Here is a 23,409-nt window from a genome sequence, read left to right on the forward strand (position 1 = left end):
CCCCCTGAGTGTACATGGCACACCTCTGTGCCCCCCTGAGTGTACATGGCACACCTCTGTGTCCCCCTGAGTGTACATGGCACACCTCTGTGCCCCCCCCCTGAGTGTTGGCACACCTCTGTGCCCCCCTGAGTGTACATGGTACACCTCTGTGCCCCCCTGAGTGTATATGGCACACCTCTGTGCCCCCCTGAGTGTACATGGCACACCTCTGTGTCCCTCTGCGTGTACATGGCACACCTCTGTGTCCCTCTGCGTGTACATGGCACACCTCTGTGTCCCTCTGCGTGTACATGGCACACCTCTGTGTCCCTCTGCGTGTACATGGCACACCTCTGTGTCCCTCTGCGTGTACATGGCACACCTCTGTGTCCCTCTGCGTGTACATGGCACACCTCTGTGTCCCTCTGCGTGTACATGGCACACCTCTGTGTCCCTCTGCGTGTACATGGCACACCTCTGTGTCCCTCTGCGTGTACATGGCACACCTCTGTGTCCCTCTGCGTGTACATGGCACACCTCTGTGTCCCTCTGCGTGTACATGGCACACCTCTGTGTCCCTCTGCGTGTACATGGCACACCTCTGTGTCCCTCTGCGTGTACATGGCACACCTCTGTGTCCCTCTGCGTGTACATGGCACACCTCTGTGTCCCTCTGCGTGTACATGGCACACCTCTGTGTCCCTCTGCGTGTACATGGCACACCTCTGTGTCCCTCTGCGTGTACATGGCACACCTCTGTGTCCCTCTGCGTGTACATGGCACACCTCTGTGTCCCTCTGCGTGTACATGGCACACCTCTGTGTCCCTCTGCGTGTACATGGCACACCTCTGTGTCCCTCTGCGTGTACATGGCACACCTCTGTGTCCCTCTGCGTGTACATGGCACACCTCTGTGTCCCTCTGCGTGTACATGGCACACCTCTGTGTCCCTCTGCGTGTACATGGCACACCTCTGTGTCCCTCTGCGTGTACATGGCACACCTCTGTGTCCCTCTGCGTGTACATGGCACACCTCTGTGTCCCTCTGCGTGTACATGGCACACCTCTGTGTCCCTCTGCGTGTACATGGCACACCTCTGTGTCCCTCTGCGTGTACATGGCACACCTCTGTGTCCCTCTGCGTGTACATGGCACACCTCTGTGTCCCTCTGCGTGTACATGGCACACCTCTGTGTCCCTCTGCGTGTACATGGCACACCTCTGTGTCCCTCTGCGTGTACATGGCACACCTCTGTGTCCCTCTGCGTGTACATGGCACACCTCTGTGTCCCTCTGCGTGTACATGGCACACCTCTGTGTCCCTCTGCGTGTACATGGCACACCTCTGTGTCCCTCTGCGTGTACATGGCACACCTCTGTGTCCCTCTGCGTGTACATGGCACACCTCTGTGTCCCTCTGCGTGTACATGGCACACCTCTGTGTCCCTCTGCGTGTACATGGCACACCTCTGTGTCCCTCTGCGTGTACATGGCACACCTCTGTGTCCCTCTGACTGTACCTGGCACACCTCTGTGCCCCTCTGAGAGCACCTGGCACACCGCTGTGCCCCCCTGAGACCACCTGGCACACCGCTGTGCCCTTCTGGGGATACATGTGCCCAGCTGAGTATCTGGCATGACCCCTCCCACCAATTAGTATTGAGGAAAGCTGACTGTTTAGGAATCGGTGCAAGTGGAGGGATTTTGATGGTTTTGTGCATTGTGTTGGGGAAGGAAGACTTAGGCAGAGCACAGCAGTGAGAGGGCCTTCAGTCAGTGTGGTGGCATAGGTCCCTAGGAGGACGCAGGCAGGGAAGAGGAGGGAGCAGGCAGAAATGTAGGCAAACTTCGGCTATTGTGAAACTTGACCAAATTCAGTCTTTGAGCTTAAGGGCCACATGGTGGGAAGAGGCAGCAGGAGGGTGGGATTGGGGTGGAGGAGGAACTTGTGTGGGGAGGAGCTGAGGAGCCAAGGTTGGGCCGGGAGGTGGGAAGAAAAAGGACTATCAATAGCACCTCGATTTCCTCGCTCCCGGTCTGGAGCGCTCCCGAGAGGGTTCGCAGGGTGACCGGGAGTGGAGTCTGACCGGGGGCCGGCTGTCCGCATGCAGCCTGGTCCCTAGTGGCACCAAGAGGGGCTGATGAGCCCCCTGGGCCTGGAAGCACTCTGGGTCTTTGGAGCCTGGCACTAGGCCGGGGAGGGGTAGTGAGGCCAAGGGGGCTCCCCCCACCTCCTGATCTGGAGTCTGAGGCCTGTCACAGAGCTTGCCCCCTGTCCAGCAGTCCCTTCCCCACCTGTGGAGGCCCTCCCTGCGATTCCTACTTACAGACTCTGCCAAATGAAGCACAAACTTAACTACATCACCGCCCTGACAGGACAGGGGAGGGCCCGGGGCAGCACACTGGGCTGCTCAGTCCCCCAATCTAACCGCTGGCGGGGGGTCATTTCAATTACAGACACCAGAGTGTGCGGGGGCTGGCTGCTCATAAGAGCCTCCATGCTGTTGCTCCGTTAATTATGAAGCTCGTACCGCCTCCCTCGGCAGGTAAATAACAGGGTTGAGAGGCTCAGGCTGCTGAGATGGAGTGTGAGCCAGGGATCGGGGCAGGGAGGTGCCTGGACTTGCAGGGAGAAAGGCACAGCCTTCCTGGAGGGAACATAGACCGAGGCCTCTGCCCCGAGGTGACCATCCACCGTCCAGGAACTGGTGGAGAAACTCCTTACCTGCACACCCAAGATCTGGAGTTTTTAGACACCTCAGGGCCGCAGGGCAGCCTCAAAGCTGTAAGCTCCAGCCCTTGCTCCTGGCCTCTCTTGTGGATGCGTAGATCCTTGAGGAGTGAGAGGACCTGGGGAGCCCAGTGCGGAGGGGAGGGCTATCTGTCGGCGGTCTCATGCTGGTAGCTCTCTCATTGGCTTCCTGGTCTGACCTGTCCAGGCTTAAAGCCAGACCCCGCAGATGGTTGGGTCCTGGACATGGGAGAGGCGAGGGCTCAGCTCCTTGCCCACTAAAGCTCCTCTCCTCTGCACAACCCAGGAAGGAGATGGGGTGTCTGGGAGGAAAGCGAGACCCTCTGCCACCGAATGAATGGCCACACAAAAGGCTGCAAAGGCTCCGAGAAACCGAGCAGCACCGGCAGTTATTCTGAGACGTAACGACGAACAGAGGCTGCCTGTCTAGCCGGCGGCTGTGCTTAACTACCTCTATTCCAGACGCCAACGTCCCCAGAATCGGAGTGTGGTTTCTTGGTGAGTGCGGAAACTACCTTCGGTTCTGGGAAACAGCAGATGGCAGGAGCACTCACAGCTGGGAAAACCCCATTTTTGCTCTGTTCCTCAGTTTCCTTCCCCCTATGAAATAGGCAGCATGAGATTTATAAACACTTGGAGAGGCTGAGCTAAGGCTGCTCTGTAAATAGGGCTCCTGGCACCCCATCTTCCTCCCATGGTGGAGGGAACCATCCCGGGAGGAGGTCTTCTGTGACACTTGTCTTTATATATATATAAAGTTGATTTCAGAGAGAAAGGGAAAGGGAGAGAGAGATAGGAACATCAGTGATGAGAGATAATCATTGATCCCCTGCTTTCTGCACGCCCCACACTGGGGATTGAGCCCACAACCCGGGCATGTGCCCTGAATAGGAATCGAACTGTGACCTCCTGTTCATAGTTGATGCTCAACCACTGAGCCACGCCGGCCAGGTGCCACTTGTTAGTAATGACATTGCTTCCAGAGGTAGAGCTGGCCCTGGGCCTGCTTGCCATGTTGAGATCAACATCACTTGGACATGAGCAGAGGAGGCCACACTGGAGCCCAGCTTATCGGCCAGTCTTCATTCCTAAAGGGCTGCTTCTTATGGGCTGATATAAAAAACTTGAGAGATGTTCTTTTTAAAAATATTTTTAATTGAGTTTAGAGAAAGAGGAGACAGAGAGAGGGAGAGGGAGAGGGAGAAGGAGAGGGAGAGGGAGAGAGCGAGAGAGAGAGAGAGAGACCCGCTACCTCCTGCATGTCCCCTACTGGGGATGGATCCCAAAACCTGGACATGTGCCCCGACCAGGATTAAAACCAGTGACCTGTAGGTGCATGAGACGATGCTCAACCAACTGAGCCACACTGACCAGGGCTTGAAAGACCTTCTCTGGGAAGGGAGCAAAGAAGGAGCCGTAATGGGAGTGGGATAGAAAGTCCCTTTGGCAGCCCTCCACCCCTCAGGTTCCCTACAAGGAGGCATACGATGGCTTCAGCCTTGACCTTGGGATCCTGGAATAAAGCACTTCGGAAGTACCAGAGACAATAACTGGGTTCTGATAGAGGTGGCTGGAACGGGAGCCCACACCAAAGACTCAAAACTGGAACCCATCTGCTCATAGCAAGCAGGTATTTTTATTTTGCGGTGTATTATTTACTCTTCAAAGTGCTGTTGAATACATTGCTTCATTCTGATCTTAAAAATTCTGTGATGTGGGTAGAGTAAGTATAAGCAGCCCCAATGTCAAATACTGTAGTTAAAGCTGAAGCTCTGAGAAGCTAAGCTCGAGGTCCCCCCGTAGACAGTGGTGGCGCCAGGACGAAAACCAGGTGCTTTCTCCAAGACACGGCTGGAAAGGAAGGAGACTCCATAGCGGGGAGTTCACCGCCGGCTTTTTCCTCCTCTAGCAACGGAGGAAGTGAAGGGGGATTGAGGGATCGACTTAGAGGCTCACTGAGCAGGTCGAGGCAGAGGAAGCCAGTGGTACAAAGTAGGAAGTGGGGAGGGAGACAGGTGGAGGCTTGCATGGACACTTCCTGTTCACAAACTTCTTATGCTCCTCATTTCATTAACAGCAGCAGTGGAATTTCATGGGCAATTGGCATTGAGCACTAACTGGGAGGTAATGAGAGAGAGAGGATGCAGGTAAAGGCTGTTTGAATTTAAATTCTTTTTCTTTGGGGGCAGGAGGAAGGAGGGAGGCAGATTTTTTTTAAAGGCAATTTGAGTGCTGGAAAAGTTTTTAGCAAACAGCTTTGGACTTTTGCATCCTCTGTGGCAGCGTTAGGAGTGATGACTGTCATCCAGCCCACGGTGCTCTCCTACCCACCAGCTCCCGATGGCTGCCTTGGAGTGAGAGACGCTGAGGGACTGGGTGTTGGACCTTAGGCAGATGCTGCCCCTCAGACTTGGGAAGACACGCTGGGAATATGTGCATCATCAATGAGTTAGAACGAGTTGCTCTGTAATAGTTATTGCAGAATTGCCATAAGCAAAACTCGGTATGGACCTGGGCAGAGATGAGGGATAAACTAGAAATAAGAAAACAGGATTACTGCCCTAGGAATGTGTGATCTATTTGACAAGTGACGTACACACACACACACACACACACACACACACACACACACAACATTCAAAGGGAGGAGGGTAAAGGGTAATGTAAGACTGAAGATAGAGAAGAGGGCAGGGTCATGAGGTGACAACGTGACAACGGTTGGGGGAAGGAGGCTGCTGTGCGCAGGACTCTCAGTGACACTCAGGTTAGTGAACTGAAGGGAGAGGCTTAGATGGAAGTAAAGGGAGGAGGGTAAAGGGTAATGTAAGACTAAAGATAGAGAAGAGGGCAGGGTCATGAGGTGACAAAGTGACAACGGTTGGGGGAAGGAGGCTGCTGTGCACAGGACTCTCAGTGACACTCGGGTTAGTGAACTGAAGGGAGAGGCTTAGATGGAAGTAAAGGCTCCCCAGGAAGGTGGCCAGCAGGTCCGCTTGGCTGGACTAAGGACTGTCATCGGAAGCAATGAGAAATGAAGAGAGTCAAGTGTAAGGGGAGGGAAATTTTGTGGAAGGCTTGAATTCTAATCTTCCGATTCAGGTTATGAAGCCACTGGAACTGCCACAAAATAGGCGAATCAATGCAGATTTGGCTACGAAAGAGTATAAGCCAGAAGTGGATTGGGTACCCAGGTGCCAGGTGATCAGGGCTCCTTTGTTCAGGACGAGGAGCTGTGGGCACAGATAGGAAGCTAAGGAGCCATTGGGGTGGTGATGGTTAATTTTATGTGTCAACTTAGCCAGGCCATAGTACCATTCTAGATGTTCCTGTGAAATTATTTATTTAGATGGGGTTAATATTTAAGTCAGTAGAATTTGAATAAAACTGATTATCCTCAAGAAAGTAAGTGGGCCTCATCTAATCTAATCATTTGAAGGCCTTAATAGGAAAAGACGGACCTACCCCGAGAGGAAACCCTGCCTTTAGACTCAGACTACAACTCTCCCCGAGTCTCAAGCCTGCCAGCCTCCATAATCACATCAGAGTTATGGGCTGAATTGTGTCTCCCCAAAATGTATATGTTATATCTTACAAAATGACTATATTTGGATATAGGGCCTTTTAAAAGGTAACTAAAGTTAAATGAGGTCATTAGGACATGAGGTCAAATAGGTCATGAGGACACATATGACTGTGTCCTTATAAGAAGAGGAAGTTTGGACAGACACACACAGAGAAAAGACCACATGAGGATACATGGAGAAGACAGTCATCTACAAGCCAAGGAGAGCACCCTCAGAAGAAACCAACTCCGCCAGCACTTTGATCTTGAGCTTCCAGCCTCCAGAGCTGTGAGAAAATAAATCTTGATTTAAACCACCCAGCCTGTGGCATTTTGTTATGGCGGCCCACGCAGACTGGAGCAGGATAGATTATAAATTCCTTGAACCCAAGGGCCATGCATTGAGCCTGTCCCCCAGCTCAGTGCCTTGCACGTGGTGTGCGCTGGCTGTGTGGACCTCGACTGCCCTGGAAGCCTTGGCACCTGGCTTCCCTCCAACAGTGATGCACTGGCTGCTGAGGCAGCAGAGGAAGATGGACTCACAGCGGAACAAGAGCTTCAGGATACAGGCATGGTGGAGAGGCTCGGGCTGCCGAGATGGAGTGTGAGCCAGGGAACAGGGCAGGGAGATGTCTGGACTTAAGGGAACTGAAGGTCGATGCAAGGTTGACCTCAGGAATCCAGTCAAGGGAAGGATGAGCTGTGACTAACTAGTTTTATATTTTCTGGTGTGCTTAACACAATGCCTAGAATTTATTTGACGCCCGATAAAGGTTTTGTTGAATGACTATATAAGTGACCAAGACAGGGCTGAGAGATGGAAGGATCTTACACTTAAATAAACCTGCTGAAACATACATGCATGCTGGATGTACTTAGGGATTTTCTGAAAGAGATTGCTAACTTTCCCTGTATGCCCCAAACTGTTTATGCATTTTCATCATGACTACATTACTCCTGGGTCATTTAATCTCTCATTAGGTGTGCATACCTGGACTGAATGAAAAGAGGCAACAGGGGCTGGAGAGCTTTTAACCCACCATTCCTCTCCTCTAATCTCCCCACAAAATTTTCAGCCTCCACCTGCTGCGAGAGCACATTGATGGAGACCAGCCCAACCCGTCTTCACAGGCGGCTCCACAGCGCCCAGAGGGAGCACAGCGTGATGGCGTAGAGTCCCAACATCACAAGGTGGCCTTGAAAGAGCAGGCGGTCAACGCGTTCCAGGAGGGCCAGCCACCCGACCTCCTGCTGGGCTGCCTGGTCCTGGGCTTGGAAGTAGTTGCTGATGGACTGAAGCTGGGACAAGACTTCCTTCAGGGTCCCTGAGGGGGCCTGGTGCTCTCGACAGACAGGGGACTCTGCGTGAGAGAGGAGAACACTCCAGTCAACCAGGGACGGCCAAGGCCCCGTGGACTTCCCACTGAGGCTGATGGCCTCACCCTTCAAGAAAGGTTGTAGGCGAAACTGGGCAGTGGGCTGAGTTGGGGTTGGGGACTCTCTTCCCACCTGCTGAAGGGTTTAGAATGAAGAAAAAACCCTTTAAGTTTTTACATAGAACTAATACCAATATTACTAATAATTATAATAACTAGTAGAAGAAGCTACCATTTCCTTACCACTGCTGTTTGCTAGGCACCCGACTGTGTTTCCTATGTTTTGTCTTAGTCAATCCTCACAGCAACTCTAGGGCTGGGTATTCTTATCTCCATTTTTATAGACAAGGAGCCCCAGGTTCCTAGAGATGAAATTGCTGAAGGGAGCCCCAGAGAGCATATCTATGTGGGGTGTCCAGGCTAGACCCATCCAGGAGACTTTCTGAGCTGGGGCCAGCCCATGTTGACCCAGGCAGAGCTTTGTGGCAGAGATGATTTTTAAACCTTTGCACATTAAGCAACTGCAATCCAAAGCTACACCTACACAGTGTGTGTGTGTGTGTGTGTGTGTGTGTGTGTGTGTGTGCGAGCGCGTGTGCGCGTGTGTGCGCGCATGTGCGTGTGCACACAGCACCTAGGAAATAAAACAAGCTAAGGGAATTGAGGACCTGACCTCCAAGCTGAAATGAGACTTTCTGGGAAGCCAGCAGGAGTTGGTGGCCTTCAGTCCCCAGAAGGGCCATGTAAAATGCGGCACAGAGGCCGACGAGCAGATGTTTCAGACTTTTCACGCAGCCCGGTGCTCCATCAGTGGGAACGGGTGCTGAGAGTAGGGACCTCAAAGCTTCTCACAAACCTGTCACCCCAACAAGCTGGGTCCTGCGATCCATTATAAGCCCATCAGCATCAGTGTCCCCTCCAAGGCCTAAGAGGGGCCGCTCCTGCCCGCTGTGCTGCTGATCGTGAAGGAATTTGACCAACAAGATGGATTTACACAAGCTGAGAACCAAGAAGGCCATGCAGACGGTGAAGAAGACGCCTGGGGGAAGGAACCAGGAGGTGGGGTTAGCTGGAGTCTCGGGGGCCTCTCCCTCCCCAGATCTGAAATGCAACAGCAAATCTTTGCCAGGAGTCATGCAAGACAAACGTCTGGCGACCCCAAGGCTGCTTACCGATCAGAGGGGTGCTCACTGCGCTCTGTGGCATCTCGTCAGACATGTTGACCCTGAAAACGGTGTAGCCCACCAGCAAGCTGGTCTTGAATATAATCCTGGCACGGCAGGTGGGGGGGATGTAGAAGCTCCCCAGGTCCACAAGCATGAGGAAGATGCTGGGAATCAGCAGGCTCACCACATAGACCAGCGGGCGCCTGCGAATCACCACCTGGACAGGGACAAGAAATCTGTTGAAAAGAGGGTCTAAGCTGATGAACTAACATTTGCCAAAACCAAAGCCAAGAAATCCTAAATAGGACTTAGAAATAGGAGACTATTTTGTGGTTTAGAACCACCTGCTGTTTGCTAGGCACTGGACTAAGTGTTTCCTATGTTTTAATCTTAGTCAATCCTCACAGCAACTCTAGGGCTGAGTATTGTTATCTCCGTTTTACAGACAAGGAAACCAAGATTCCTAGAGATGAAATTGCTTGTGTAAGCTCACATAGCTGGTGAGTGAGAAACTGTTTAAAACCAGGGCTTACACTAAAATCTTTCCTCTTAAACCATGTACGATGCAACATATTGTGTGTATGGGGTCTAGTCTGTCTTCTTACTTGGAATGCGAGCTTCTTAGCACCTGTGAGTGTATCCGTCGGAGTCTGGGCAGGAACAGAGCATAACTGACTGGGAAATCTGAGGAGGGTTTAGTAAAGAGACGGTTTACAGGGTGCGGGCAGGGCACAGGAGAGCCACAGGAAGGAGGGCAATGTCCCATGGGCTGGGGGCACTGGTGAGCTGTTCCATCCCTCAGGCCTGAAGGGACCTGAGAGAAGCTGTGGGGGTAGGACTGCAACAGTTGTGCCTTCCTCTTAGGGACAAAGCCAGCCTGGCTGCGACCCCACAGAAAGAGAATGGAGAGACCCACTCACTCCCATCTTCTGCCTCTGCCCCTACTGGCCAAGCATGACCAGGGCTCCCGTCCCTGCAGGCCACGGAGCAGGGAGCAGCGGCAGGAGGGGACCGGCCACAGGCCGACTGAAGAGGCCCAGCGAGGCCTGCAGACATGGCCAGGGCTCCTGTCCCTGCAGGCCACAGCTCTCGGGAGCAGGGAGCAGCGGCAGGAGGGGACCCGCCACAGGCCGACTGAAGAGGCCCAGCGAGGCCTGCAGCGGGGCAGCATGCAGGGTGCTGAGTGGGTTTTGTAGCTGGAAATCTGAGTCTCATAAAATCACTATGATTGTTGTTGCCATTTTTTTTCATTTCTCTGGGATGGTGACGGGAATTGTCTTTAATAAACACAAACTAGTCTCCTCCCTTGAGAGAAACCAGGGAATGAAGGACTGCTTTCCTCACCAGACGGTGGACCCTTTGAGGGTGAAAACAGCAACCTGTTAAATCTCGCACAGCGCCTAAAGGAACGCCTATTTTGTAGCAGGTATTCCATGAGTGCTTGCTGATCAAATGAATGGTTTGGGACTTTACTGTTGGGGTTTGGAAAAAAACAACAGTGTCTGAAATTTCCCGTTTCTCTGATTCTCAAAGCAATAGAAGGTTTTCCACGTGTCAGAGGGTGTGCTTGGTGGGTGGTCTTAGGCACGTGGTGTGGTTTATTTAATCCTCGCTGCGAGCTTGCTGGCAGGTAACCTAATAGGCCTGCTTTATAGATTTTAACAAATGAAGCTCGGCCCCTCAGTGAGGTGAGTTGGTGGCAGAGCTGGGAAGAGCCCCGATGTCTCCCAATTCCAAGCCCAGGGTTCTTTTTCATACAGTGTAGCTACAACTCTTGATCTGGCCAGACCTCTGAGTTGAGTTCAGGGTTCTTCTCCCCCCCTCTCTTTCTCCTGTTCTGGAAGAGAACCGCAGAGAAATAAGCCAAGTTAGGGGCCAGGGATGGCGCAGACAGTGGCAGGGCAAGAGCTTGCCTGGGTGAGGCCAGACAGCACCTTGCTGATGAGAGCGGGGACCCTCCCCCTCCAGCCCGCCATTGGGTCTGAGAGCATATTCCGTCTCAGTGGTGCTTGACAGGCCCGAGTGTTTGGCGAATTGCAGTCTGGCTGTTGTCTTTCACATTAAACATAATTGGCTGCAGATACCTAAACCAGAGCAACACTCACTGCTTTGCAATAATTTGGTTAAAACACATTTGTACCAAAGTGCAATCAACAGCAAAACAACAACAAAATGAACTGTCGTCAACCTGCACCCCCCTAGCTCCCGTCATCACGCTGCGCCTGACTGTGGTTAGATGGGGCAGTGAGCAGGGTGCCCAATGGGCAGAGTCCATGGGGTCCTGCAGTGTGGGCCCAGGCTAGACCACTGGTGATCTGGACATATGGTTGGGAGGTGACCAAGCCTGCTGTCTCTGGTGGGTAGAAGCAGAAGACCCCCTAGAGCAGCGGTTCTCAACCTCTGGGTTGCGACCCCTTTGGCAGTCAAACGACCCTTTCACAGGGGTCGCCTAAGACCATCCTGCATATCAGATATTTACATTACAATTCATAACAGTAGCAACATTACAGTTATGAAGTAGCAACGAAAATAATTTTATGGTTGGGTCACAACATGAGGAACTGTATTTAAAGGGCCAGAAGGTTGAGAACCACTGCCCTAGAGACTTCATGGTGGATGTTACATGAAGGGTGAAAAGAAAAGTATAGGTGGCACACTGGTTAAGCAGAGAGTCCAGACGTAGTTCAGGGAACAGGGCTGCAGAGCCCTCGGCCCCAGGTCCTACATGTGCTGGTTTTAGTGGTCCCGGGTGAGGTATTTAACCTCTCCATGCTTGATTTTCCCTTTTTAAAATATTTATTTCAGAGATGAAGGGAGAGGGAGAGAGATATAGAAACATCAATGATGAGAGAGAATAATTGGTTGGCTGCCTCTTGCACACCCCACCCACACTGGGGATAGAGCCCCGCAACCCTGGCATGTGCCCTGACCGGGAATTGAATCATGATCTCCTGGTTCATAGGTAAGTGCTCAACCATTGAGCCACACCGGCCGGGCTGCTTTCCCTTTCTAAAAGAGCAGTTTACTGTAGCCTTGCTGAACATCTTGGGTGCAGTTGAGATTACCGTAGAACTCCTTCAGTGGAGTTCCTGTGTAAAAGCAGGAGCTCTCCAGCTAGAGGCGGCTGCAGGGAATGAGGGTAAACCAGGGCCAGACCCAAGGATGGCAGCGTGGCTCCTCCGGCCCCTGGTTCCAGGAAGGTGCAGTTGCCGGGGAGAGCTGTGGCAAGAGCTAAGAGGTCGGGAGGCAGGCCGGCTCTTGGGGCATGGAGCCCGTGCACTTTGTTAATGCTCTGCTGGTGCCATTTTAAAATCGTAGTAATTTTTGAACAAGGGGCCCTGCCTTTTCACTTTGCACTAAGGCCACACAAATTCTGTAGCCAGTCCTGTCGGGAGGGTATTCCTCTCTGGGCCAACAGTAGCTGAAAGCAGAAGGAAAACGGTGGGCACAGAAAGAGACAGCTATGATGTAACATAGAGCAGAAACCGCTCCTGTCTGTGTTTGGCTTATAAAATTGTGAATCTAGACAGGCCCTCCACAATGACCTCATCCATCTTCCTACCTTTAGCAAGGATGCTCCCGTTCCAAAGACAAAATAATGCCTATAGTTTGGATTTGCTTCAAGAGCAAAGGAGCTGCCTTTTCCTCTGAGTTGATTTAGGGGCAATGTTACCTATGTAGGCTAATTTTCTCTACAAGCCGAGGATTAGCCTAAAGAAATATTAATCTTATCACCCAGTTTTCAGAAATGTGTTTTTTTTTCTCTTTTGATCCTCAAAGCCCTTTATTCCCTTGTCCAAGAGACATTAATTGAGCATAAACAGTGTTAGACTCTATCCTAAATATTGGAGTCAGGACTGTTAATAGGAAACTTCCCCATCTTATGGGGTCAGGAACCAGACTCTGGCGGTTAGATGTTTCCCAAGTCTACAGAGGGAGAGGAATGGACCATGCCCAGAGTCTGTGCCTGCTTTAGATGGTGAGATTTGGGTTCTTTTGAGTTTATATTAAGATGATATTTTGGTCTTAGAGTTGGAGCAGGCGTGGGGTAAGATGTTTGGGGGTGCTGGGACATGGTGAATGTATTTTGGGACAGACACAAATTTTCAGGAGCCAGAGGGTGACAGACGGCAGTGCGTTGAATAATGAGTCCAAGAATCCATGCCCTCCTGGAAGTTCATCAAGCCACCGAACTTGGAAATGGTAATTAGTTAAGAGGAGGTCGCACTGGGGAAGATGCGCCCTTCATCCAATATGACTAGTCACCGAACTTGGAAATGGTAATTAGTTAAGAGGTTGCACTGGGGAAGATGCGCCCTTCATCCAATATGACTAGTATCCTTTTAGGAAGAAGAGACACAAAAAGGAGAAGGCCATGTCAAGATGAAGGCAGAGATTGGAGTGCTACATCTGTGAGCCAAGGAATGCTGCAGACTGCCGGCAACAGCAGAAACCAGGAGAGAGGCACGGGACCGATTCTCCCTTGGAGCCCAGAAGGAACCAACCCTGCTGACACCTTGATTTCAGGCTCTGGCTTCCAGAACTAGGAGACGAATCAGCTCTGTTGTTTTAAGTCACACAGTTTGTGGTACTGTGTTATGGCAGCTCTAGGAAACTAATACGGGTGACTTGCCCAGTAACACACAGTGGACACATGCCAAAGAATGGACTGGAATATGCTGCATCATGTTTAATTGTATCATCATCACATAGGACTAGGCATAGTTTCTCGTGTTAGATTGCCTGGGCTCAAGCCCAGGCTCCACTAGTCACCCCATTACCTTGGTAAATTACTTAACTTCTCTGCAGCCCAGCTCATCCATTTGTAAAAACACAGACACTTAGAGCACCTATCTCATAGAGGTGTGAGGGTTACATGTACAAACTTGTGAAACGGTGCCTGACACAGAGTAAATGCTCACTTCTGTGGTTATTGTTAGTATGTCTCCCTGGGCGATCGTGAGGTCTATGACAGGTCCCAGGAGCCTTGTTTTATTCATGTTTGTGTCCTCGGTGCTTACCATTGAGCCTGGCACAGAGAAGAGCTCAAAAGATGTTTGTTGAGTTGCATTGTAGTCAATTAATAATTCTATGTTTAGTTCAATGGGGTGGGATCCTGGGAGTAGCCCAAATGGGGGCTCTGCAGCTGAGGTCAGCCCTCTGAGGGCTACCTCTCCTCGGGTACACCAGAGGCAACAGCCCTGCTAATTCTGGGGGAAGGTACGTCACCAGCTCAGTGAGACGCTGCTCTCTGTGGAGCTGCCCCTACCTAGAGCCCATCATTTCTAATGGACTAAGGGAGCTGGTGCCTTTAAATTTCACAGAAAGGGAAGGAAAAGCACTTTAGTTTCAGTCTGTGTTCTCCATTAGACACCCTTCAGGTGTTAGCAATATTATGCCACAATTTCATTATCCATTAAAGCCAGGTAATAATAAGTACACAAAGGTATTTGGAGCCTATTGTTGTTAATGAAAGAGATCAATCTAATTCAGAATGTGTGTGTGGAGAGCTCCTTGGAGATGGAATAGGCCCCAAGGTTAGCCTCTAATTGCCTCTGTGATGGTAGACCCCACCAGCACTCAATTTTGCATGACCGTCTTTATGACATAGTTGGAATTTTGACGCCCAGGCTCCGGCTTCATACCGAAGCCCGTTTTCCTCTTCTCCCAAGCCCCTCTCCGCAGTCCTAATTCAGAAAGAATGGGAAAGTGGCTGCCATCTAAGTAAGATCCTTCCACCCAGCGGGAGTTTCTCAAACCTGGACCATGGCTCAGCGGGATTAGCAGAGTCTGTGATTCTGGGATTACCTGAGTGACCCTGGAAAGACTTCTAGGGCTCTGAATTCATATTCTCTCTCTCTCTCTCTCTCTCTCTCTCTCTCTCTCTCTCTCTCTCTCCCCGCCCCCATCCCCATCTCTCCCACTCTTGAACTGGTGGTGCTCAAAAGGATCTTCTATCAAGTTTATGAGCTGCATTCAATAGATATCTGAACAAAACAACTCTATCCTAAACTAGAAACAAAAATCATGTCAGGAAAGAAGACGGGGCACCTTTCTTTCCCAAATGGCCCCCTGCATTTTCCTGGACGCCCCCTGTGGACCCCCATTCCTGCCTGAATGAGCATTTACTCAGTGTGCGGCTCTGTGGTTGGACTCACTTTCGTTCCCACCGTGTCCAGCCTCTTCTATCCAACGTGAGTTCTTAAATTTTATTCCTACCTCCTCCCCTTCTACCCTCATTCTTTAAAAAACAAAACCAAAACGCCACCATACCGACACCGAATGCCGGCCCTGCTGTTTCTGGGAGTTAGCACCTCCGAGGGGTGTTGGAAGAAACCTCCCCTCCGGTGGCTGCTGGCTCTGGCGCCGGCTGCTCACAGACATCCTCGTAGGCAGGGGGGCTGTGCTCTGGGCCCCCCGGGGCTGCAGCCCCACGCCAGGCTTTGGCAGTACGTGCCCCAGGGCTGGCACATATGATTGTACATTCGCTGGAACTAGCGGGGCAGCCAGAACATTGGATTTGGTTTCGATGGCAACAGTGCACCTCAGGCCCAGGTGACAATGTATTTAGAACAGATCATTGTAGCTCCTGCCTGCCCCACCTGTCCCCAACCCCCTGCTGTCCCTGCCTGGACTGGGACACGGCAGGTGATCAGATTCAGAGAGCGGTGACTCTGCTGCCAGGACCCCAGCAGCCCAATGTCTGAATGGAACTGGGCTCCCAATGTCTCATCATTGGCCACGGGCTGCTGAAGGACACGTGCCTCAGCTGCTACATTCAGAGTAGGATGCGCAGTAGGAAGTCATAGCACCTGAGCCCAGCCACGGTGCACAGAGCAGAAATGGGGAGGCAGGAGCCTGGCAGAGGCCAACGGAGACAGAATTGGGATAGTCACCAAATCTCCTTTAAGCTCCTGAGTCTAGCTCCCTGCCCAACCACAGATCACTGTGCGTCTACTCAGGATTCTTGCTCTAGTCCGTTCTGGAGGGCCAGGGTGGCCGCCAGCCCCGCTAGATCACCCACCTTGGGCCCCGGGCAGAGGGCCTCAGGGCAGAGCTCTCAGAGCCTGAAACCTTATCTCTGCCCGCCTTCAGCCCACCCATCATAGACACTGTGAATGGAGAATAAAGTGCCAGGACCATGGCTCCTGAGACCCGGAAGCCTCTCCTTCCGTACACAATCTTTCACACCGCCGGTCATCGTAGTGCACAGACAGGCCTCAGCCACGGTTGAGATGACAGATTACTATTGAGGGCAAAGGGTGACATGTGTGTACCGATAATGGCTGCCTATGGAGAGAGTGTGTGTGTTTACCTACCCGTTTCCTGCTTTCCCTCGTCTCTCTCCGTGCAGTGTAGGTAATGGCGTGTGCAGCGTTCGCGGGGTGCTTGGTAGGTGCCTGTGTCCCACCTTGCATGTGCTGCTCCCTCACATTTCCCTTTAATGTTCTCCATTATTCGGCTGCATTAATAATGTTTGCGGGCTGATATCTTTAAAATTAATGAGGTGTTTACTCTGAGCCAAGAAACTCATTGAAATTAAAAAAGCTTTCTTTTCTCCACTCCCTTTCCCTCGCTAAAAAAAAAAGTGGACAAAAGAGCCACAATGCAGGCTTTGCTAAAAACCAAGCAGAATAGGCAAGAACCCAGACCCCACCACTGGAAGGTACGAGTTGCGATCAGCCAGTGCCCAGGGTTAAACATGGGCCAGGTTCACACAACAGCTGTCTCTAGAGGGTCTAACTTGACAAGAGCTTTCCTTGAGAGCTGCTGACACCTTTCCACCAATGCAGGGGCATCTGTGCCCCCAATAACAGCTCCTTTCACAGCCGCAATCCCTTAACACGCAATTATCCATTGTAACCATAGCACCTTCGTCTGGTCTGAATTTTCCTTCTTATCCAAAAGGCTTGTTTCCAGGACAATTCATCTTGTGTACCCTGGTCTGTCTGTAGTCTCTATTTTTCAATGGAATCCCTTACCTGACATAAAGGAGGCCCCCTCCTACCACTCCCCAAACTGCACCACCACTGGCTGACTCTGTGCAGGAAAGCAGAGCTGAATACTAACGATGTGAGTCTATCGGTTGCATGGACTTGCTTTTGCTCACACTCAGGATGGTTTGCCAGAAGGGCCAGGGAGGAGAGAATGGCTCTCTGGAGTGCAGAGCAGCAGGCTGCACTGTACTGCACCCCCACCCTTACCCCCCGCCCCCCTCAGCCCTGCTGTACAAATTTCTCTGTGAACAAGGCAACCAAGAGCATTCAGGGTGGCACGTCTGAGCAGTTCGGGTTTTCATCACACCCTTTTAGGGCAGTTGTTCTCTCTGATCCGGAAACCACCAGCGGTCTCTGCGGATCCTGCAGGTGATTTGTTAGCTAATCCCTCCAGATATCCAAGTTAATAATATGGTAATTTTATGCACCTGCATCTGGAATTAATTAATAATTTACTCGACTAAAAACAGGACAATAGCGCTGAAGAGGCACTCTCTCCCAATTGGTTGTTGTGCGTGGGTTTTCTTTGGTTCCTCTCCGTGGGGATTGTAGGTGGCGGTGTTGGTGTGAACTAACAGGCCTGAGCGCCTGCTGTGGTGGCTCATGTCTCTGGAGTCTGAAAACCACTCTCTTTATAGTCACGTGGGGAATGGCTACAGCAGGAGCCCGGGGTCTGCGCCTGCCCCTCTGGCCTCTGAAACGCTGAAAGCCAGTGGACGTCCAGAGCCGGCTGAATCGGCTGGTCCCGAATGATAATGAGAATAAGCAACAGAGTAGAGACCCCTCCGCCCCGCAGAGAAGGCCAAAGAGTGTGGAGAAGTGGGCGGCGGCGACAGGAAGGGAAGGACCTACGTGAAACTGAATCTGCGCGAAATCTCCAGCGCTGCTCTGCAGGATGCTGTAGGCGGAGGACACAGAAAGAAGCTCCCACTCACTGTCATTGGAAAATGCTTTTCTGTCGTGCTTAACGTCTTCCCTGCTCCGCAGGAAGGCCAGGTCTACATCTTCCACTGAGAAGAACAGAAACAGTGGGCACCAACACAAAATCCTTCCTTTCACTCCTGCCCGCCGTGTCCAGCCTTATTGAGATGGAGTTGATATAACCGTGTTGAATTAGGGGTAGAGGTATGGGATAAAATCTTTCCAGCCATGGAAAAAGCATCTATGAATTTAGGGCTTGGATCCCACTATCCATACAGTGATGGAGCTGCCCCTGTGACTTCTATACCATTCCCAGTGGCAATAGAAGGCTAATATTGTCTTCCCAAACAAAGAGCGGCCACTGGGCTGTGCGTCTGGGCCCAGCGCCGCACTTGGTCTGAATTACAGCACGAGCCAAATAACGGCAGGAAGAAATTTAGGTTTGCAAAACGTTAATTATGTGCAAGAATGAAATGGACCTGAAGAGTGGCATAATATCATTACACCGGTGTGTGCCAACAAGCCAGCACAGGCATGTTCCCCCCGAGAAGGCTGTACCCCTCCTGGCTTACCTGTGTGCAGAATGCTGTTGAAGGTTAGGCTGCAATTCTGGATATCAAATGGAAAAGCGTATGTCTCTAAACTGCAGGCAGAGACCACCTGGATGGACTTAGAGTTCCTAATGGTCCCGGATGAGTTCACATACACATAGTGAAGTTCAGGGAGTCTTTCAATGTCCACGCTGTATGAAACGCAAGAGAATTTGTTGTTAGAGAGAGAGCTTTAGTCATTCCAATGCGCAGAAATGATTGTGAGATGGTGGTGACGACGACACCCAGGACTAACCTAGAAGCGCAAGGACAGGGTCACTTTCCCCGAGATGATTCACCCTAGCAAAGATGGATTCAGCAATGACACCTCATAAATTAACTCGCTACTGTTACGATACAAACACACTCCATAAGTAACCTCAAGCATTATCAACCAAATCCATATCTTAAACCTGTGGTTCTCAACCTTCTGGCCCTTTAAGTACAGTTCTTCATGTTGTGACCCAACCATAAAATTATTTTCGTTGCTACTTCATAACTGTAATGTTGCTACTGTTATGAATCGTAATGTAAATATCTGATATGCAGGATGGTCTTAGGTGACCCCTGTGAAAGGGTCGTTTGACCGCCAAAGGGATAGCGACCCATGGGTTGAGAACCGCTGTAAAACAATGTCAACTTATGGTACTTTTAACCTGAATATTCCCAACAATATGCTGGTCTTTAAGTTGAGAAACAAAAAATAGCAACAATGAGTGAATGTAAGCAGAAACTATCCTGAATATTCTAAGACGTCTATACCCCACAGAAATATATCCAAGGCACTTACAATTCATTAATGATGATATCAGGGGCCCAGATGGCACTTAGAGGTAGGGAGATCTGGCTAATATCATCAAACATGCTGGAGTTCCATGATAAAAATTCATCATTCCAAACCTGTTAGGAGTAGCCAGAAAGGAAACTTATCAAAAAGGGGCAATATCAACCTTACCAAAGAACTGAAAAGAGATTTGGAGAAATAACCCAACGGATCAGCCTGTTGGTACTGTTAGGGCAGAGGACTTCCCATCCAACACCAAAAGATGGTAGCCTCAACCAGGAAACATGGCCTCCACTTACATGGATTCTAACAAGTTAGGTTTGCTGCAAATCTAAGGAACTGTAAACACAGAGATAATGTCTATTCCTCAGAGTAATAACATGTTTCAACAGGTCAAGATCGGGAGGGCAGCATGCACAGAAGGAAACAGTCCTTTACCTCACTGTACCAGACATTTGTCTTTAATTTTTGGTTCTGTGCATCCTGCAAAGCACAAAGAAAATACACACCAAATATTAGCATGTCAGCAAATCAAAGCCCAGTTCAACAATACGACAATTCAGAGGAAGAAAATCAAATGTAAATAAATAACGCTGATTTTAGAAACATTATCTTGACTCTTCAAGATCGGAGTATTTTCAGTTCCTATTTATTACATACACCTGTCACTGTGAGCTTTACTATATTGTCTATGACAAAATGGCACTTTGACTGCACTTGACATCTTGAATGATTTGCTAATCTCTTTCCCACTCTAATTAGTTACTCTGCCATTAATCAGACTAAAAAAACGATATGTAGTCGTGGTAAGTTCTGGGCTAAAAGGATGAGACCAAGCTTATATTTGTAATCAAGATATTATTCATGCCTTTCAATGCCTGTGATCTCAGTCACTATTGGCAGCCATTCCTCAGTTACCTTATGTTTGGATTTCCATTCTTATAAATAGACTAAATGAGCATATGCAAATGAGGTATTTTTGATGATATAAATAGATGATTTCCCATGTCTGCAATGAGTCAGTGATTTTTTAATAGACCCCCAAAAAGAACAACCAAAACAAAACCTCCTTACTGATTTTCATATCTAATCTAGTAAAAAAAAAAAACAGTCTAAAACTACTATGTCCTAAGAGATTTAAAAGTTTTATACCATATAAAAATGAACTTGAAATGAATCATAAATCTTAATTTAAAAGCTAAAACTATTAAACCTTTAGAGAAAACACAGGAGTAGTCTTTCATGACTCTGAATTAGGCAATGGCTTCTTAGATATGACACCACAAGAACAAACAACAAAAGAAAAAATAAATGAGACTTTATCAAAAATAAAAGCTTTTGCATTTTAAAGGACATCATCAAGAAGTAAAAAGACAGCTCACAGAATGGAAGAAACTATCTGCAAATTATTTATCTGGTGAGGGCCTTGTATCTAGAATATATAAATAGCTCATAACTCAACAACAATAAAACAGACAACCCAAATTAAAAATGGCCAAAGTGCCAAAGCAATCTTGAGAAAGGAAAATAAAGCTGGAGGCATCATGCTCCCTGATTTCAAACTATATTACAAAGCTATAGTAATTAAAACAGTATGGTATTGGCATAAAAATAGACACATATTTCAGTGGAACCGACTATGGAGCCCAGAAATAAACCCACACATATATGATTAATTAATTTATAATGAAGGAGCCAAGAATATACCGTGGGGAAAGGATAGTCTCTTCAATAAATGGCATTGGGAAAATTGGACAGCCACATGTAAAAGAACGAAACTGGGCCACTATCTTATACCAGTCACAAAAATTAACTCAAAATGGGTTAAAGAATGAAACCATAAAACTCCTATAAGAAAATATAGGTGGTAAGGTCCTTGAAATAGTTCTTGGCAATGATTTTTAAAACCTGACACCAAAAGCAAAAGCAACAAAAGCAAAAATAAACAAGTGGAACAGGACTACATCAAAATTAAAAGTTTTTATACAGCAAAGGAAACCATCAACAAACTGAAAAGACAACCCACTGAATGAAAGAATATAATTATTAAATATATATCTGATATATATCTGATAAATGTCAAATATCCAAAATATATAGAGAATGTATATAACTCAATAACAAAAAACATCTAATTAAAAATGGGCAGAAGATTAGCATAGACATTTTTTCAAAGAAGACACATAGGTACATGAAAAAATGCTCAACATCATTAATCATCAGGTAAATGCCAATCAAAACCACAATGAAATATCACCTCACACCTGTTAAAATTGCTATTATCAAAGGACAAGAAATAACAAGTGTTGACAAGGATGTGGAGAAAAGGGAACCAACCCTTGTACACTGTTGGTGGGACTGCAGATTGGTGCAACCACTATGCAAAACTGAATGGACTTTCCTCAAAAATTAAAAATCAAACTATCCTATTGCCCAGCAATTCCACTTCTGGGTATTTATTCAAAGAAAATGAAAACATTAATTCAAAAATATATGTGCACCCCCATGTTTATTGCAGCATTTATTTACAATAGTCAATTTGTGAAAACAACTTAAGTGTTAACCAATGGATGAATGGATAAAAAATTGTGTTACATATATAATGGAATATTATTCCACCATAAAAGAATAAAATCATGCCATTTGTAACAACATGGATGAACCCTGAGTGTATTATGCTAAGTTATAAATTAGACAGAGAAAGACAAATACCATATGATGCCTCTTATATGTGGAACCTAACAATAAAAAACAGCAACAACAAAATCCAAGTTTATAGATAAAGAGAACAGATTGGTGGTTGCAAGAGGTAGAGAGTGGGAGGTGTTTTGTTTTTAGTTTTATTAAATTAAAATGTAAAATATTTTTAAAAGAAAACAAAAGAACAACTTGATTTTCAATCATAATAAATGTTTAAGGGCTTTGCAAGCACTCTAAGTCATTGATTGTAAGTAGCTACTTACAATACAACATTAGCTTTCCAAATGATATTCAAATGATAATTAAATTTGACCATAAACAATATAACAATTTGAAGAGAAAGCTTTGTAGTAAAAATAATCTGAAATTTTGTATTTCATAAGAAAATTTCAACATTCAAAATAAAGCACACAAAAGAATATCTACAAAGGCTTTGAAGGCTATGTGCTTTATGTAATGTTTATTGGCTTCATGGTTAAATACACAATTCCAACTGGTTTCTTTTTAACTGTAAGGACAAAATTTAATTTCTCTATGAGAAAATACCTTACAGAAAAAAATGGACAAAGGACTGAATAGACATTTCTCCAAAGAATATATGTAGTCATACGCTGGTAATAACTGGGTAATTTCTGAGAAATGTGTCATTAGGTGATTTTATCATAGTGCAAACATCATAGAGTGCGCTTACACAAACATAGGTGGTATAGCATGCTACACACCTAGGCTTATAATATAGACTATTGGTCCTAGACTACAGCCTGTCCAGCGTGTTACTATACAAAATAACAGGAGAATAAATCAAACACAAGAGGAAATGATGCAATCAAATGCAGTAAACATGAGATGTATGAGGCTGCTGCCGGCATAACACAGCATAACACAGTTTTACTGCAAACTTTTTTATAAGTAGAAAGAGTATACTTTAAAATAACAATAAAAAGTATATATAGTAAATATATAAACCAGCAACATAGTTGTTTATTATCATTGTCAAGTATTATGTACTCTACATATTGTATGTGCTATACTTTTATACGACTCAGTGCAGTAAGTTTATTTACACCAGCATCATCACAGACACGTGAGTAATGGGTTGTGCTATGATATTACTAGGCGAGAAAAAATTTTCAGCTCCCATTATAATCTTACTAGTAGCCCTGCACACGAATCCTTGTGCCAGTAGTTTGCCAGTAGCTTGCTGCCGCCCTCCAGTAGCTCTCTGCCCGCTACCCCGCCCTCCTGTAGCTCCTCCCACCCCCCACCCCCGCCACCCCTCATACTGTAGCTCTCTGCCGCCCTGCTTGTACTCGCTGCCCCACCCTCCTGCTGATCCGTGATCCAGTTGTTATCGTAATGACCATTTGCATATTACATCTTTATTATATAGGATGGGACCACCACCATCCATGCAGTCCATCATTGACCAAAAGATTGTTATGCAGCACGTGACTATACAAATGGCTAATAAGCACATGAGAAGATGATTAACGTCACTACTATAGACCAAATTGTGTCCCTCCAAAGTTCCTGTGACTATTTGGAGATAGGGCTTTAGGAGGTAATGAGGTTAAATAAG

General features: G+C 48.1%; 1 protein-coding gene across 1 annotated transcript in view; it reads right to left on the bottom strand.

The window, feature by feature from the left end:
- HTR3A (5-hydroxytryptamine (serotonin) receptor 3A, ionotropic) overlaps window positions 1-23,409 on the bottom strand; it is a 70,390-nt gene that overhangs the window by 29,587 nt on the left and 17,394 nt on the right. The window contains exons 3-5 of the mRNA XM_014540066.1: window positions 19,569-19,613; window positions 19,137-19,246; window positions 18,329-18,498 (exon numbers count right to left, since the gene is read on the bottom strand). Coding sequence (XP_014395552.1) covers window positions 18,329-18,498; window positions 19,137-19,246; window positions 19,569-19,613 — 325 coding nt within the window. The remainder of the gene's footprint in view (window positions 1-18,328; window positions 18,499-19,136; window positions 19,247-19,568; window positions 19,614-23,409) is intronic.

The sequence above is a fragment of the Myotis brandtii genome, unplaced genomic scaffold, assembly GCF_000412655.1.
Source record: "Myotis brandtii unplaced genomic scaffold, ASM41265v1 scaffold105, whole genome shotgun sequence".
In the NCBI taxonomy this organism is placed as follows: Eukaryota; Metazoa; Chordata; class Mammalia; order Chiroptera; family Vespertilionidae; genus Myotis; species Myotis brandtii.